Here is an 18815-nt window from a genome sequence, read left to right as displayed (position 1 = left end):
CTAGAATGTGAGTAAATGAGTTGCGGTGTTTAAACGCGTGGACGTGCTCAATGTATTTATGGCAAAAAACTTTGAAATTGTGAAAATGTGTCTCTTTATATAGAGACCATGCACGACCATTCATGAGGGTGCATAACTATTCACTCAATGTTTATGTTATCTATACAATCTGTGATTATCCGAATTTCAAGCAAATAAGATCTATGGGTAATCTTTATTCAAGGATAATGCATGCCCCCACATTTGTAGGCCAAATCATGCATATCCAACTTCATCCTTCTCCCATTGGATAAAGTCCAACCTTCACAATTTCTACCACATTCAAACTCCTCAATATTATTACTCTTTGGCTGTTGAATGCAATAACTTGCACTTGAGGCCAAAGACTTCTTGAGACTCGAAATTGTTTATCTGGATACCAAACCAGATTCATCTTAAATAATTATATGCCTTTATAATTCAATCAACTCTTATTGTGTTTGACCCAAAGGCTCTTCATTAGGTCGGTATTGGATTTGAAGATTAATTACTAAATAAAGTCTCATAGATGTAAACTACGTGTATAGTCAAACTATGTAAAAATACTGTCTCTTTTACTATTCTGTTGAATTAATTCTTCCATTTTGTTTAATATTTCATATGAAAAGTGTTAATAAAATAAAGCTGGATTTACCTATACGTTAATTGTGCTTACAAATTGTGCATATAACTAGTTTATATCATATTCATACATATTGAGTACGAGAAATCTGTCAATAATGAATCACGAATTAATAGGTTAAACATAAAGCAATGAAGTACGTTGAAAACACACAACTTGATAGTTCTTAGATTCCCTTTCTTTTTCATAGTTTTGGTAAAGTTAAAAGTTTATCAACTTCTATACAATACGATACTTTTTCTTAATGTTAGGGAAGGTGCCAGAAAATTATTACCAGCTGAATTGACAGAGGCTCCCAGAAGATTTTGCTTCATGTTAGGGATTTTTGCTGGAATACAAAACTGTTTTAGGAATGAGTTATTGACCACTTAGTGCAATAATAGTTGATTCTATCTGTAACTTCGAAACAGGACACAGAGGATAATCATTTTCCATCAGCAACAAGCTACCGTATATAATTTCTTTCATACTTCAACTGGATTCGAATGAAATTTATTTACACTTGAAAAGTTTAGGCCGAATAAGCCTGAAAAAAGTTTTACTCAACCAAACTCAAACCTAAAAATTCAATATTTTTTTACTCAAGTTCTAAGGTATTCAGCTTGTTAATCTCACAAATTTTAAAAATTTAATGCAAAACGATATTATTTTGATCAATACACATTAAAGTGACATTGTTTTAGTAACAAGATAAGCTAAAAGCTCAATTTAAATTCGAGTTTAAACTGAACTCAAGCTCCTTTGAAACAAATTCAATGAGTCCGAGCTCAAACTCAATTTCATGCAAATCAAATCGAGTTCGAACTCAAATATGATTTGAATCCAACTCTATTTCATACAACGAATAATAATAAACTTCATCGCATGTAATTTTTTCGTTTTCATGTTAGGGTACAAAATTATATAGTGTGAAATAATTTTCACAGCCAACCATCAATTGCCTTACCCCGTAGACTCCTTGAGAGTTTAGCACCAACTGCCGAATTATCATCTTGTATTTGGAGAACACCAAGAACAAATGGAAGATCACCACCAACCCAAAAAAATTAAAAATTGTATTCCTCAATTAAAACATATTTTAACTTGCCTCCGCCCATAAATTTAAAAAAAAAAAAAAAAAACCTTTTGGATACGGTACATACAATATTTCCATCTTTCATTCTATTATATAAGACGGGCATTATTTACATAAAAATGAATATGGTAACATTACCTGGTTTCGAGGGCATGACTGTAAGCTTGGAGGAACATCAATGGTTGTGATTTTGCAATCTAGTTTGCATGTTAACCAGAAGCAGCCACTCTGATGGTGTAATGTTTGCGATTTCATTGCTCAGGCAAAATTCAGCTAGAGCATGTACCATCCTCGATGTTTGCTACCCATATGTTCATACTTGGTTGAATACTTCAGTTTCCTGAGCTTGTGAACCAGAAATTCAAGAAACAGAGTGAAATCAATTCAGGGCGTAATGAACACGCTCAAGGAGTTGCACAACCTGATTAACAGGAATGGGTGAAGAGGGAGACAGTTTTGAACTAGATTTAGTATCAAGAAAGCTAAGAGGTAGTGATAATATAGCCTCTTGTTGTTTACTTGTCAGCTCCAAGAACTGCGATAGCATGTCGCCATCAAGTATTTTCGGTGTAGCAACCTGCACCCAAAAGCAAATCAAGAATAACACAAAAAGCAAACATGTATCAGTGCATCAAAGGGCTGCTTGTAGAACCATAAGCATAACTGAATTGATTAAAAATGAGGGCTCCACTTCCGAATAGAGGCTCTTGTAAGTTTTCCACATTCATATGTTCATATCTCATATCATATATAACATCTATGTTTGTTATTGGTGATAAATCTGGATTGGATACATTTATTTATGAAAAACACTACTGTCATACACCCAAACAAAGAGGGTGGTCTGCACCAAGTAGCCATCAATATTAGAGGTTCACTAGGTTGCAAAGGACCTCTCAGTAATAACCACATGACATTATCGTCAATCACAGATCCTGTTCCAAGAGCTCCCAATGTCCCAAACTTACCAAGAGTATGAACTCACAAGTGTAGCTATATGAGTATAAAAGCCTAATGCTAAGGGCACCATACTAAGCCTAAAGTCAAGACATCCACTGGATGAATCCAAGAAGATGATTAGAGATAGTATTATTCCAGATAATGAATTAAAATGAAATTTATTAGCTTACCAGCCAAATTCAATTTCAAAAAAGCATACAGGTGTTCTAATATGCACTGTCAGTTCAACTCTCTTACCGGGTTTTCACGACTACGAAACTCATTATGGTTGTTTCCAAGTATAGGCGCAGTTAATGGATGGACCACAAGCTTAGCTTGTACGGCTTCTAAAAGGTCATATTCTTCCCTGCCAAACATATCAAGTTTATCAGGCATATCACTTAAAGACAACCCAAAACCTCATGAATTCTAATTACTCGTATTCTTTAATATGATGCATGAGCATGACCCAAGATGTCTCTGAGCCAGCTTAAATGGATGAGAGTACAGTTTTATAGTTATCAACTGTTCAAAGTACTTTAATCAAAATTTGTATTACTTGCTTCACCATCAGTATAAATGCAATGCCACTGATATAGACATTACGTATGCATGTGTGACATTTAAGAACTATATTTACTAGAAAGCAAGAAAACATACCTTGATAAAGGAATGAATATTATTATGCTTCCTAAAAGTGTACTGGCAATAATAGTGTTCTGAAAAGGGTCAGCATTCGTATTGGGACTAGGGCAGCCCCCCAAGACATCATCAGCTGGAAGTTTGTATATAAAAGACCCCTATAAAAAAAGAAAGTTAACACTGTCAGTAAACTAGCAAATAAAAAAATAAAAAATGACTCAAAATCTCAGTTCAGTACACAATTTTTAGTGCAAACCAGAATCTCAGCAAGCAGAAAATATAGTTATTAATTATCCAATTATATTATTATTCTGACAAGGATCTGAAGAAGTGCTTAATTATTTAATTAAAAGAGACAATTGCATTTGAATGCTTAAGTAGATCTTACCTTCCTGATGCTCATGGCTATCTCACCCATATGATAAGCACAACTCACAGTTAAGTTGGACTCTGGACTTGCATTGTCTGGCACAAAAAGAAATAGCATATTTTTAAAAATCAAATAATTCTATCTAAAGCACATAAGAAACAACAGGATCAAGAGCCTAGTTGGATAAGTCTAATCCTCAGCTTTAACCATACATAATGCTCTACAGCCAAATAATTTAAGAGAGGCTTCTATCAGTTCCCAATATCTCCTACCATATTAATATATATTGAATGGCATGAAATTAACGCTATTGATGAAGGTACAAGCTTCATGTAGACTTTTTTTTCTTTTTATTTATTTATTTATGACCATTAAGCTTTTGTAGATAGAATTAGTGAGTCACATCGGTAACAGATGTCTAAAAAAAGATATCAAAAGGTAATGTGGTAAAAGATCTTGACAAAACAGCAAATAAGGTGATATACACGATAATATCCCTACCTCTGAATCAAAGGAAGACAATGTCCAATATTACTCAAATTGCATTTCAGCTGAGATATTTAAAAACAATAATTATGTTTTGAATATACTGCATTACATTCTACTATATCTAATATGATCTTTGATAAGCTAGTTGTTAAAATTGGAGAACTCAAAGTCTTATAAACCTCTCGTATTTTGGATAAAACCCTAAGGTCTTATCAAAGTAAATTGAAAAAAGAATTAAGACTAAAAGTTAGGGATTTGATCATTTCAAAGGGATCAACCTCCAATTTAATCACTTTGCAGGGATCAATATCCAAATTGGCCAAAGGCTATGAATTATATTCTATTGCTTTTTGAAAAATAGTCAAAAGGTATTACATATATATAGACTTTATAATCCTTAGTCAGCTAGGAAATTCTAATAACGAAAATAAACAAAAATATAATATTTCTATTATAATTAGGATAACATAATATTTTTGTTATAATAAAGATAAATCAAATTAGGATTCAAATTCCTAAAATTAGGAAATCCTAACATTAGGATTTAAATCTCTAAAATTAAGAAATCATAACATTTCCTGCCTTCTCAAAACAGCCTTGTCCTCAAAGTTAACCCAATTAGGTTTTCGGTCAGGTCTAATGATTGGGTTTGGTTTTAGTTGTAAAGGGATTGGAGTTGGTTGGTATGACAAGTTAGGCTTGGACTTGGATTGTAAGTGTTTCAGTTGTAGAGTAAGGTGGGGTAGATGGTGTAATTTGAATTGGTGAATTGGGTTAGATAATACTTTGAACCGGGTTTGACACCTTGATAACTCTTTTCTCTTGCTTCATCTTCTCCTTCAATATACTCCACTTTCATGAAAGGTAGCTATTATCATGTTCTTGGTAACCTCTACCTGCAACTTCAGATTGCTCCGGTTATTTATTGGTAGAATCCGAAATTTCATCTTGTTGACTTTTGCTAAACTCTCAAGCAAACTTTTCTTGAAATCATTGAGAGCATCCCATAATATACTCTTTAGTTTTGTCTCAAAAGCTTCCATATAGTTATTAATAACTATTGCATAAGATTGAGAAACCCTAGGAGAGCTATTCTGATATCAAATGATAAAACCTTGTTTACTATAAAAGAGAATTGAAAAAAGAATTAAGGAGAAAGATAGAAATTTGATCACTTCACGAGGATCAATCTCCACACTGGCTAAAGGCTTTTAATTATATTCTATTGCCTCGTGAAAAATAGCCAAAAGACATTACATATATATAGAATTTCTAGTCCTTAGTCATCTAGGAAATTCTCATAAAGGAAATAAAAAAATATATAATATTTCTATTATAATTAAGATAATATATAATACTGTTGCTATAACGAGGAAAAATCAAATTAGAATTCAAATCTCTAATATTAGGAAATCCTAACAGTAGAATTCAAATCCCTAAAATTAAGGAATCTTAACTTTCTAATATAAAATCCAAATCTCATATCTTGCACTTAGAATTATAACATATTACCACTCTGTAGCATTAATGCCTAAGCAGGTTAGCTATGTGCTAGTTTCATGCTAGCCTTATACTAACATTGCAATGTTGACACCACCATCCAGGCCACATGATTGCAACAGGAAAATATGATGGTGGTTTTGATAACAAATTATATAAACTTAGAAAGGACCACATCTTAAATTAATTATAGAGATTACAAAATCCAAAACAATATAAACTTCACACCAAAAGTCTATACTTTCCGATGTAAGATCCAAGTTTTATACCTTCACTTAAGATTGTAACAGTATCATATTTACTAGGATGAATAATATCATATAATATAATATAATGGTATATTTGATGTTTATTTATGTTACATTAACTTTCTTTTTTCAAATATATTTTTTAAACAAATACTTATTTATACTAATTAATTCACTTCAAACAATTAATTATAATTTTAAGTAATAAATTAGAAAAAATAATGCCACCAAATGACAGTCAAAGTCCAACAATAGCACCAACAACAATGTGATCCATGACAACCAATTTTTATTGCTAATTTAATGTCGACAAAGTTTGAACTATTATATTGGCTAAATATTGGGTCGCCTATAGCCCTGTCGTCAAACAACAATGCAGTGACATGATCACCACTTCCACAGGTTTCATGTATCACTGTCAAATGGTATACTCATTGACAGAAATTAATAACAAGAGTCGAGGATGTTGGGTCAATATAAACTCATTGTCTCGCCCTTCCTTGCACCTTTTAAGGGAAAAACCAAGAGGACAACAAGGCCAAATTAGAAAATGTCTTGCAGCTTAAGTGCCCTACTATGTGCAAATCGAAATAACATCACTAGTGGCATAGTCTATAGGAACAATGCCAAGTGCTCTCCCGAAACCCCTTGACTAATGTTGCCTTGATCCGCACATAAAAGTCCACTTAAACTAATTCCAATAGCATTGCCAATGGCCAACTAATATATATTTATTTTATGCATTAATTATATAATTAATAACGATACAGAATTAAACAATTAATTAAGATAAAAAAGTATATATAATTTATAATTAGAATCACATTATTTTGATACATGCATTGAATACTGAATAAATTGTATCAGCTAATACAGTGCAAAATGTCAACCACGCATGTATTGGACAATTTAGGACAATATGACACTATCTACTACAAAGTAGGACTAAAAATAGAGCAGAAGAGTCCAAGCTCCATACAGACATGAAAATTGATCTGGTCAATTTTGCTATCATGGTATGAAGAATGCATATTTTAGGATTTAAAAATTTTCCAGACTCCAAAAAGAACAATTACAATGTAGTCACTACAAGAAAAAGCCAAGCCAGAGACCATTTCAGTTATTTATTTCATCTGCCACTAAATTCTTTAAGCTCAACTCAAATGTAAAACATTTTAAGCACACCCTGATTTTTTACACCAAAAATGAAAATTAAATTTTCTAAACTTAAGAGGATGATACTTTGTCAAAATGCCAATAGTTAATCAAACAACTAGGCATAGTAATCAAATCAATTTTGAGAGGATATTAGCACATCAACAATACAAGGACAAAAATCCAATTACTAGCACAGTTTAGAATTTACCTTCCTCGCGATCTGAACATGACAGAACAGCAATGCTCCCCTTACGATCTGAAACAACAGCTGTATCAACATCCATAAGAATACAATCAGCAACTAACCTCTGTGATGGATCACAGTATATTTGCTCCAGTTTCTTGGATTGCTAGCATAAAACAAAGCACCAATATAAGTCAGAATCAACATCAAAGTTGCCAGACAAAAACCTCTTGGGAAGGAAAAAATTGCAAAGTAGCTTCTACTATAATAACTGGCAAATTCAAAGTATTACAAGTCATACCTCATGATATGAATAAAAAAGGATGCCATCACGGCAATCTCCCACAGCAATTCTAGTCGAATGAGCAGTCAACGATGTTATCATAAAACGTGTCCTTCCAACAGCAAACTTTTTCACCCTCAGAAAATTATCATTTGGAAAACCACACACATAGAACTGAAAGGAGAAAAACTTATGTGAGGAATGGACATGTAAGACACCGAATTAACCATGAATACTTTAAGTGTATGGATAGGATTGGGAAACTTACGGCATTACCAGCAGATGCCAAGAAGTAACGACCAAGATATGGACAGATTGCAAGCGCCATTCCAGGCCATGGCATTGAGTAAACTAGTCGCAGGTACCATGCTTCAGTTTCTTCAAGTTTAACCCCATCACAGCTAGCATCATCTGGGCTACTGCAGAGACTACTGCTGGACATTTGCTCTGTGGCATATCCAATAATTTCCCGGAATGGTGAAGTTTGTTGACAAGATAACCCGGCCTTTGAACAAATTGTCATCAAACCACTATCCAAATTTTGCAGGCAATCAATATGAAAAACAAGTAGGCGGCCCTTCGTACTGGGGAAAAAAAATCCAGTTAGATAAAGCAACCGTGCAATTCAATATACAAAATAATACGCTAAAAATACCAATAATCCCAATGCGAGGGTTAAGCCATCAATCTTTTTTCTTTCAAAGAATATATGAAATCTGTTTTAAAACAAAAGTAAAAAAATGGTCCACCAAGGAGGGAAATGTAGCAAATATTAAAAGATCCATACTAGAAACAACCAGAAACTTCAACCAATAATAATACTTAAGTCTAACAGTACTTCCTCACATATACAGTTGAATTTAGTCTATGGACTTTTTATGTTGATCTACACAGATTCATATATCTACGTGCTGCAATTTTGTCAACAGGATCGGGGTTCTGTTAGACCCCCAATTACAATCACTTATCATAAGAGGGTGAAGAAGATCAAGGCATTAAAGGTCTACAGAAGGACTGGGAGTCAGTGATTGAGGATTACATGAGGTTGACTGAATTAGCTTTGATTCCAAAGAAGCATGATTTCAGGATTCATTGTAGGATTAATAAGGGAAGGAATTCAACTATTTAACAAGCAGTTTCTGGTAGGGGAAGCCCACCAATTATTTTCTGAACATTGCTGGCAGAAGTGCTATATTACAGTAGGTGAATGAATTACCTCTATTCTGATCTAGGTTTAGCATTTGGATTATTTTCTTTTTTATGTATTTGGCTATTATTCTATAAATATTCTTCCCACTATTTGTTTAACGCATCTTCAGTACCTAGTATTTGGTATCAAAGTGGCGATCAAAGAAAAAACAAAAAATAAAAAAAACTGTTATTTTTTTTCAGCCAACAGACAACACCCAGTGGATGAAGAGTTGGGTGGAATCATAGGAGGAGGTGAAAGATTTGAGGTGCTTGTTGCAAAAAGAGCTTGAAAAATGCAACGGGCACTTTTGGGTGCTACAGGAAGCTGCCGGAAATCTCATGTTGCCACAAACGAGAGGTTGATGACTCAAGAGAGGACTTACTCGATGCAAGTTGAAATGTACGTAGGAGGGGGTCGCTTTAGGGAGTAGAAGTAATGCCAACTCCCTCGAGGTGACCCACGTTCACTACAACTGCAAAAAATCAAGCCGAGCAGATGAACCAAGCCGCACCACCACCGCTTGTGCCTCTGTTCCTCCAACAGAGCGACGAGTTTCAGTCAAAGAGGTTGAACTCCCAAATATTTATGGCCAGGATCCAGTGAGATGGGTATATCAAATTGAACAATACTTTGAGATTCACATCCTAGATTGGTGCTTAAGTTATTGCCAAAAGATTATGAGGCTCTATTAGGATCCTAAGTGCAAAGTATAGAACTTAGATCTCACATTGGAAAGTATAGACAACTAGTATGGGGTTTATATTGTCTTGAGCTCTCTCATCTCAATAGCTAGCTTTTAAGGTGTGACTCTCCTGAGGTTCATATCATTTGGTATCAGAGTCATCACCATGTCTCCCAGTTGCAATCGTGCGATGCGGGTGGTGATGCCGGCATTGCAGTGTTCGCCTGGGGCTAGCAAAGAGCTAACGCACAATCAACCAACGTGGGCATCGGGGTTGCGAAACGTGGTGGTATATTAGGATTTCAAGTGCAAAGTATGAAACTTGGATCCCAAATTGGAAAATATGGGCAACTAGTGTGGAGTTTATATGACTTTGGGTTATCCCATCTCAATAGCTGGCTTGTGAGGTGTGGTTCTCCTAAAGTTCGTATCAAGCTCAAACAACTCACATCCTTCTTTACAAGTTAGGACAATAAGATGTGTTAATCAGACAAGGTGAAAATTATTTATCGAATACTAACCAAATATAGCAAAAAGAACACACATATTGTGCTAGGTCAGAACACAAGCGCTTCTCCTATCATACAAAGCTCCTCTACAGCAATGTTTAGGAAATAATAGGTGGGCTTCCCTACCAGAAACTGTTTATTTAATAGATAATTTCTTCTCTTATTAATCCTAGAATCAATCCTAAAATCTTGCTCCTCCTGAATTAAAGTCAATTCGGTCAACCTTGTGTAATCCTCAATTACTAATTCCCTTTCCTTCTACAAACCTTTATTGCCCCTTGATCCTACTCGGCCACTAATGGTAAGTGGCTATAATTAGGGGTCTATCAGGTCCTCAGAATTCAAACACAAAACCTCCAAGACAAAATGATTTGTTACCTTGTTGAAACATCTTTGATCATAAAAGAATAATGTACTAGGCAAAACCGAAACAACTTCATTCCCTCCCCCACCTCCCCTCTGCCTCCAAAAATAAATAAAAACATGAGTGATTAATAAGAAATGACACAGATAATATACCTTTCAGCCTCACCACTGGGCATGATAGCTGGACCAGGAGACAGACTGGTTCCAACCACCACACACTGTTCTTTTCCAACCCTCAGTAACTCCATAGATTTTCCTGTTTCCCCAGGTTGAAGTTTATATGATGACACCACTGTCCCACTGAGGGGATTTACACAAGATATATCAGATGTACAAGTATCACCAGTCAATTCAGTCCTCATCACAACCAATAACCTGCTTTCACTATGATAAAGGACCTTCCTTGGAGTGCCTCCAAGATGAAATTTCTGCACATTAAGCCTCTTACTGTGCACCATCTCCACCTATGGCATTAAGTGATTGAAGATCACAATATATAATTTAGAAACATTTGACTACAAGAAACTTATTGTAAGTTGGAAATACAGCAGTAACATGAAAATAATTGATCAACGAATTAGAACTATCTTCATTTTCACATTAAATTGAATTCAACAACATCAGAGCATGGAAAGTAACAGAAAACAGCAAAAAATTCAGTTCAGGATAAAAGTTGCCTCGCATGTGGACCAAAGATATCACAAAGTTGATTTCAGAATTATTACTATCATTATTATTTTAATAAAATACATAATCACTGATAGTCATATACATAGGTAATTTAAATAGATGTACTTAAGCATTTTAAGATAATATGGTAACAAAACCCTTATGCACGGATGACAAAACTGTCATATCCAAGAAAGGAAACATGAATAAGAGGTGGGGTACATAATAAGATAACTGCAATCTTCAATTAGTTTCCACCAAATGCCTCAACCCACACAATGAAATGCAAAATTTCTCATTAAATTCTAGCATCATTTATAACCTGATAAGACATGCATTCACAAAATCAACATACACCTATTTGACTTAACAGAGAAGCTTTAACAAACCATTTTTCAAATGATATAAAATGTCACATACATTTTTGTATACCTTTTATTTATTAGAGCATCTTTGTTTCCAAACAAAAAGAAAAAAATAAGCGCATGTCTCCAATATTTTGAAGAATAATTGTTTGATTATCTTATATAGATAACAAAAGGAAAATGAAAGTAGGATGATAGGACCAGCTAGATTTAGGGTCATAGCAAGTCCCATATCATTCTAAAACATGAAAACACTGGTACACCGAATTGTGCACAACAAAAAGTTGATTTTGAAGAGCATACTTCATGTGGTCCCACTTTGAACTCAAAATTATGGTGGTCTTATCTGTCTTTCTAAGCATAAAAGCAACCAACATTGCAAATTTGCATAACATCTTTTGAAATAAAAAGAATTTTCCTTTCAATCAACTGCAAAAAACCAGACATAATGCTAATCTACTTGTAATCCTGAATCCACAATTTATATTCAGATCCACTAGAACATTGAGACAATTACGCTGTTAAGTAAACAAACTGCATTGGTTTAGTTCTAAAGGCAATGTTCAATATTCAACTTTTGCTTAATATAATATAAGACCATCAAAAACAGTGCTTGATTTAACCCAAAGATTCTTATAAAAAAGTATCTCTATGAATGAACTTCACTGATATATATATATATAACCTTGAGAATCTAACAATCTAGTAACTCATGTATGAAATGAGATAAAAGTCATATACTGGATGAATATATTGTTACAACCACCAAAGTGAGTGTGATTCATAATTAGCAGTTACTTCCAGAACTAGATTTTTGTTGGAACACATTTTGTTTTTTTCATTTCTCAGCAATCTCGAGAAAAGAAAATGATTTTTAACACACTGGTAGAAAAAAATACCATAAAGATAATGAAAGGATAAAAACCACTTCTGTCAAAAATACCAAATAGATCCTTACCAAATTTAAACTGTTCTCTGAAACAAATAAAATTCCTTTAGGGCACTCAGCAGAACATACAGGAGTCGCATGAGTTGAAGGTTGAAATGAGATAGAAGTATAAGCAAGGCTGTGCCTTGCAGTTTGTAACAACCATGGTCTGTCACTGAGAGCAATTATGTCTGCATCAAATGAATCACTTAGAGGAACAAGGAAAACAGGAGTAATGCCAATGCGACGGGTGGCAATCAATTGAAGATTAATTGGAAGTGCATCCTTAGTCTTCTCAGATAAATTAACAGAAGATATTTGCGGGCCAAAAGAATTCAGAGTCACTGTACTTGCATTTATCAAAGAAGAACTAATAGGACCATGACTAAGTAATTCAGGTAAAGACATTTTAGAGGCAGGAGGCCACTCAAACCGAAGGAGCATACCGTTCCTCAATCCTGCAAGAACATATAACCGTTCAACTAATACAAGCCTCACATCTTGAGGAATGCAGCCACTGATAGCAGTTTCCATAGTACTTGTCAATGAAATTGTCCCAGAAGCAAGTACTCTTAGGCCTTCTTCAGCTACAAATGACAGAATTTCCACTGAAGGCCTATGTGTTCCAATAACAAAGGTATAACCAATGTCAACTCCAACAGGAAGGGAAGCAACAGTGCCATTGTCAACCAGACCAATCTGAGAACTTGATTTCCTTTCAGCTAAACGTTTTTGAGGTATGGAAATACATGATAGCTCATTTTGCAATGTCAAATGCTGCATTTCATATATTTCGTAATGATACTCTGAGAGTGATCTGACCCCAAGAATATATAAGAAGCATGGATTAGAAGTTGAAACGATGATCAGATTATCTGCAACTGCCCCCAAACTGATACTTACATAATCTGGGAACCAAGATGTGCACACAGGACATGACTGAGGGATGCCTTCAGAATGGGCAACCTGGGTTGGTAAACAAAGCCTAACTGCATTTTGGTGAATCTGGATCAGCAAACCATCATTAACAAGGCCACATGCCAAAGTACAGACATCAGGCCGGAATCCAACAGAGTCAGTCACATCACTAAAGCTTAAACCAACTGAAAGTACCCTGGTTTCTTCCACAAATGACAGTACAAGAAAAGAATGATAAGGATCAGTTACTTTCATCCTCAATGTCCAAGTACCAGTGATGCCTTGATAAATAGAAGCAGTCCTCAATAGCTTTTCCACACTAATACCACTACGAATAATCCTTAATGATCCCTCTGGTGCTACTCCACAACAAGCAAACATTTGATCACGTTTCTCATCATGGTAATCCACAACTGACATATCCAATATTGGTGCGATGTTTTGAATGGGACTCATGTGTATTAGCCTTCCATTTTCCACTTTCAAGACCATTCCATCCCCCATTTCTACAAGTGCAGCCAGGAAACCACCCTCAACCCATAAAAGCTCCTTGCATGGTTGACCTTTGTAGAGGCATTCTGATAGTAATACTTTAAGGCCATCAGAATCAAAAGCAACTTCAATCATAAAAAACTCTCCGGTATCTACACAAAATACCATCTTTGGACTGTTATCATTCTCTGGTTCCCAACTCCAGGAGCACACATGTTTTGAGGGTATTTTTGCATCAGCAACATCACCATCTATACACATTGGATCATCACCCAGCTCCAGTAAGGATTCAGCAACATTAAACAAACCTTCATCTTCAACATCATGTACTTTATAAGACTCTTCAACAAAATGTTGTTCCTCCACTGCAGGAGGTAAAAAATTTAAGCTTGTTCTATAAACACAACATGGGTTCTGAGGATCTCTAAGATCCATTAACAGAGCATCACCAATCCTGAACAAAAAGGCAAATCCATAAGAGTGAGGAACTTCAACAATGTTATGAGCTAGTGGTCCAGCTTCAAAGAATTGTGAAATAACACATATAGTGCCATCCCTAATATTCCATCCCAATAATAGCAGCTCATTGAGGAGTGCTCCTCTCCTGCAGTGCCAGAATTAAAACCATCTACTTTAATATTCCAATAGGAAACAAATCAATAAAAACAGAGATAAATTCATCTGGCAGCCATCTAAACAACGGAAAGGTAATAATTAACTTCCTAATTAGCAAATTCACGGATATAATTCTCATACCTATTCAGAATAATGGCTAGTACAGGATAATGCTCTTTACATTGTTGGGTAAGATCTTTTGAAATAAAACACATGCTCCATATGGTACCATTTATAATAGTGCTCTGGATGCTTCTAGAAGTACTTGGATCACTTTCACTTTCAGGAGGATAGCATATTTTCTGAAATTGTCACCATAAAAAAATTATAATAATAAAATATTATTCCAACCAAAATGCCATTTTCAGCATACCGTACCTAAATCCGTTGATTCCAGAAAATTCCTTCTGATGATATAAAAAGTACTCTAAAGCATATGAGGATATGTATACTGACCTCATCAATAATATCACTCCCCAAAGATGTTGAGAGGGAGAAAATACCCAATCTGTCTTCATATGCACTAACAGCAATGAAACAGCCGCTGTAGAAAGAAAGCATGCAAGTTTAGAAAACTACTAGTACCATCAAGGGAAAAATTTAAACAGGAAAAAAACCCTATCAAGTTACAAGATCACACAAAAACATGAAATTATTAATGCTCTTTCTAACCAAACAGAGATATACAAATGCTGATATATGCTTCTAAGAGAATTTCTCTGTTAGCATTTATAGACCATTATAGTCATACAAATCCAGAGATCATTGTAAGTCTAAAGGTTAACACAGCTAAAGAATCAACCAACTCCAAGTCAAAATAAAAGTAGTGATGAACAGAATTAACTAACGTAAAATAAATGAGAGAGAAAAGGCCAGATTACCTCCAAAAAAAAAAAAAAATACTACACCACCATCATCCATTTATCACCAAAAAAAACACCCAGGCCAAATTGTTCATACTAAAAAACCATAACCACACAACAACTTGCCTGGAATCTACAGCTAGCATTCGTCCAAGCTGCTGCCTTGAGTTTCCTGGATTAGAAAGTTCAACATGCGCCACAGGGAAAAACCTATCCAAACAATAAGTGGTTTATCATAAAATAAGTAAACAACTTCAAGATGTCATGCAACTGTGCCTTCTTAGGGAATAACTATGTTGAGCAAAGCATGAAAAAGTCATCAACCTGTGCATTTCATTACAGAAAGTCAGAAATGAGAGCTTCCCAGAATCAGAGATAACAATCAATAGATCTTTCTCCATCATCTGCAAACAAAAAAAGCAATAAAAGTGTGAACCAAGCAATTAATTTTACCCAGGAGGATTGCCTGTCATCAGAGAGACTTCCTCACTTAGGAAAATGAGTTATTAAGAACCAAAAAGATAGCCACAACTTTTTCTACTACAGCAAATGAAACGAAAAGTAAATATAATATAAGGTGTTCATTACAGGTAAATTCTCTAAAAGACCTGTTGATTTCGTGGATAGAACTTCTTATTCCAAGGAGTGACAGCAAGATCCTTAATTGTGCCAAATACAGCCTGCTCACAAACTGATTGAGCAATCCCATCTTCACAAATTATTAACAATTCTATGGATGTCTCCTAAATAAAATAACATCATCAAATTACCCTTTAATTTGCCATGACATAATAATGCATAATAAAACAAAGAAAAAAAAGAAACCACTGAATTCTCTAGGCATTTAGTTGGAAAATATAACACAGGACAGGTTTCAGTTGTCAACTCTTTGTGATTCCATCAATGTGTCTTCATCCTATACACCTCATATAGTATAAACTTTCTATTGACTACTTAAATTAGCACAGCAGAAACACCACTATGAGCAATAAATTTACCTCTGATAAATAAAACAAACAACATCCAATAAAACTTCTTCCAAATAAAAAAAACTACTGAAGGATTGGCCCTAACTTCATGTAAGTGCAAGGATACCATTAATGCATCAAGGAAACTTAAATCAATTACATGGCATTTAGCAAGTGCAAAGATAAAACTGATCCTGTTAACTTGTGATGAAAAGAAAGACAAACTTCAAACAGTTGTAACAAGGGAATCATAATATTAATACAAGTTAACCCCAGTACAATAACTGGAACAGAAAGAACAAAATTTTTCTAGCTGTTACCCAGCATAGCAGTACCAGTATTTCAGTAACTTAATCTAATCCTTGCACCAATGAAATTGTATGTAACTAAACTTGCCAACAGACTATTGCCATTAACACTTCAAATTAATAAATTACATTAAAAGAATTGCAGAGAGATAGCTATTAATTTTGAAAATAGGCAAAAATGTAAGAATTTGTAGGAAGAAAATGATAAAAATATATTTTCAAGTGCAGCACAGGAATTGCTACTTTTCCACATAGCAAAATCCTGGTAAAATTACCAAAATAATTTAACAAAAATTACAAATGTAAAGTTACTACAAAGAGTACTAGAACCATTATCCATTCCAGTTATGTTATCCTTGCACTAATGAAGCAGTAAGTAACTAAATTTGCCAAGCAAATTCCAATTCTGTTAACACTTCAAAGTAAATTATTAATTGGCTATAAAAACACAACAAAGAGCTCGCTTGTTATTTTGAAAATGGTCAATATGTAAAAGTTTACACGATAAAAGGAACAGAATAAAAATTACTAATGTAAGTTACTTAAACGTCTCCCAGTAACATGCATAATGCAATTAAGTATGATCCTAGCACTAAAGAAGCTGTAAGTAACAAATTTTTCAATATATTCTACTTCCACCAACATTTCAATGAAGATTATTAACTAATGTTAAAACATAGCAGAAAGCTAGCTATAAGTTACTAAAAATCATTATCGTAAGGTTACCGGTTCCATAAAGTAGCACAATCAGTAAGTAAATTAGGAAATAGATTCCACCTAGGTTAACATTTCAAACTAGATTTAAAAAAGAAAAAAAAAAGCATAGCACAGAGCTGGCAGTGAATTCAAAAAAGGGAGAAAAAAGAAGAAATCAAAAGATTGAAGTACCTTGCCGAAAACGACGTCGTTGGAGGAAGGAGAGCGGAGGTGCCCGTAGGCAACGTGGAGGACGACGCTGCCTTTGAGAACACACTTAGCGAGATAGTGAACGTTTTTAGAAGGCGCGACTACCGACGTGGAGGACGGAGAAGATTGCGACTTGGTTGTCGAACACTCCTCCTCGGAAACCGCCATGATTCGACCGCTACAGAGGAGCTACGCGGTTGTTCAGTTACTTCGATTCGATTTTGAATATCAAGAGAGAAGAAAGAGGTTCTAGGGCAGTGGGAGAAGAAGGCCCATGGAGTGGTTGGAGCTTAGTGATATTATAATTATTTATTATTGAGGATTCGATTGACGTAATATAAATGATGAGTCATGACTGCTTTTTTTATAAATATGTTGTTTTCAAGTTAAAATATAGATGAAATAATCTTGAGTAAAATGAGTAATTTATAAGTATGTGAATTGAACTTTAATATAAACTAATTAGTTTTGTATAATATGAGTTTTAATTTTAATATTTGTAAATTCAATATATATTTTTTATATGGTATCAAAACACGAGATAAACGATGAGTTTAACCGTTTAAGTGTTCTTAGACACAAGTGACAATGCATCTATCTAAAAATTTGTTGAGTTGAAAGGAAGGTCTAACAACCTAGGTGCTTACATTTAAGTGGGAGTGTTAGAGATTCAAATAAAAAAAAAAAAAAAAGTCTCACATCTAATGAATAAAACATAAGAGAGTGGTATATAAATGTGTGGATTGAATCTTAACACAAGTCAATTAGTTTTATGTAATATGGGTTTTAATATTCACACTTGTAACCCAATATATTTTTTTCGTATTATTCCTGAATATAAGTGACAACGCACTTAACTAAACATCAGTTGAGCCAAAAGACAGTTTTAACAATCTAAATGTTTGCACTTAAGCAGGGGTGTTAGAGACTCAAAAAAAAGAGAAAAAAGAGTCACACATTTAATGAATAGAACATAAGAGAGTGGTATATAAGTGTGTGGATTGGACCTTAACACAAGTCAGTTGGTTTTGTGTAATATGAGTTTCAATTTTTATACTTGTAAGCTCAATATATTTTTTCGTCATGGTATCAAAGCACGAGTCAAACAATGGGTTTAACAGTCTAAGTGTTTCTCGATACAAGTGACAATGTACCCAAACAAAAATCAGTTCAGTTGAAAGACAGGTTTAACAACTTAAGTGGTTGCACTTAAATGAGAGTGTTGAAGACACCTAGGTGATTGTACTTAAATAGGGGTATTGGAGACTCAAATAAAAAAGAAATAAAGAGTCACATATCTAATAAACTCGAATAAAATGAGTAGTATATAAATATGTGGATTGAATATTAACACAAGTCAATTGATTTTGTATTATATGGGTTTCAATCTTCATATTTATAAGTCTAATATATATTTATGACATTAAGAATTCGACTGACATAATATAAATGATGAGTCATGAAGATGATTATTTATTTATTTTT

The 18815-nt window shown here is 34.2% G+C and overlaps 1 protein-coding gene across 7 annotated transcripts; it reads right to left on the bottom strand.

Annotated features, from left to right (window-relative positions):
- Nucleotides 1-1473: 1473 nt before the first annotated feature.
- LOC123227545 (splicing factor 3B subunit 3) lies at nt 1474-17635 on the bottom strand. Of its 7 annotated transcripts, XR_006504533.1 has the most exons (16): nt 17313-17632; nt 15757-15891; nt 15473-15552; nt 15275-15358; nt 14742-14829; nt 14427-14587; nt 12291-14274; nt 10452-10762; nt 7818-8133; nt 7568-7723; nt 7291-7432; nt 3706-3782; nt 3336-3475; nt 2934-3042; nt 1875-2313; nt 1474-1652 (listed from the first exon to the last, which is right to left on the bottom strand). XR_006504533.1 is itself a non-coding variant. In XM_044652562.1 (15 exons), the coding sequence occupies exons 1-15, from the start codon at nt 17496-17498 to the stop codon at nt 2116-2118; spliced, it is 4167 nt and encodes a 1388-aa protein (XP_044508497.1). In that variant the 5' UTR covers nt 17499-17632; the 3' UTR covers nt 1474-2115. The 7 variants fall into 7 exon arrangements, 4 of the variants coding, with proteins under 4 accessions (XP_044508497.1, XP_044508499.1, XP_044508498.1 ...); XM_044652562.1 differs by having other exon boundaries at nt 1474-2313; XM_044652564.1 differs by having other exon boundaries at nt 1474-2313; nt 15757-15839; nt 17313-17451.
- Nucleotides 17636-18815: the final 1180 nt, after the last annotated feature.

Source organism: Mangifera indica, chromosome 10 (genome assembly GCF_011075055.1).
Source record: "Mangifera indica cultivar Alphonso chromosome 10, CATAS_Mindica_2.1, whole genome shotgun sequence".
Classification (NCBI taxonomy): Eukaryota; Viridiplantae; Streptophyta; class Magnoliopsida; order Sapindales; family Anacardiaceae; genus Mangifera; species Mangifera indica.
This window is presented reverse-complemented; position numbering and strand designations above follow the sequence as displayed.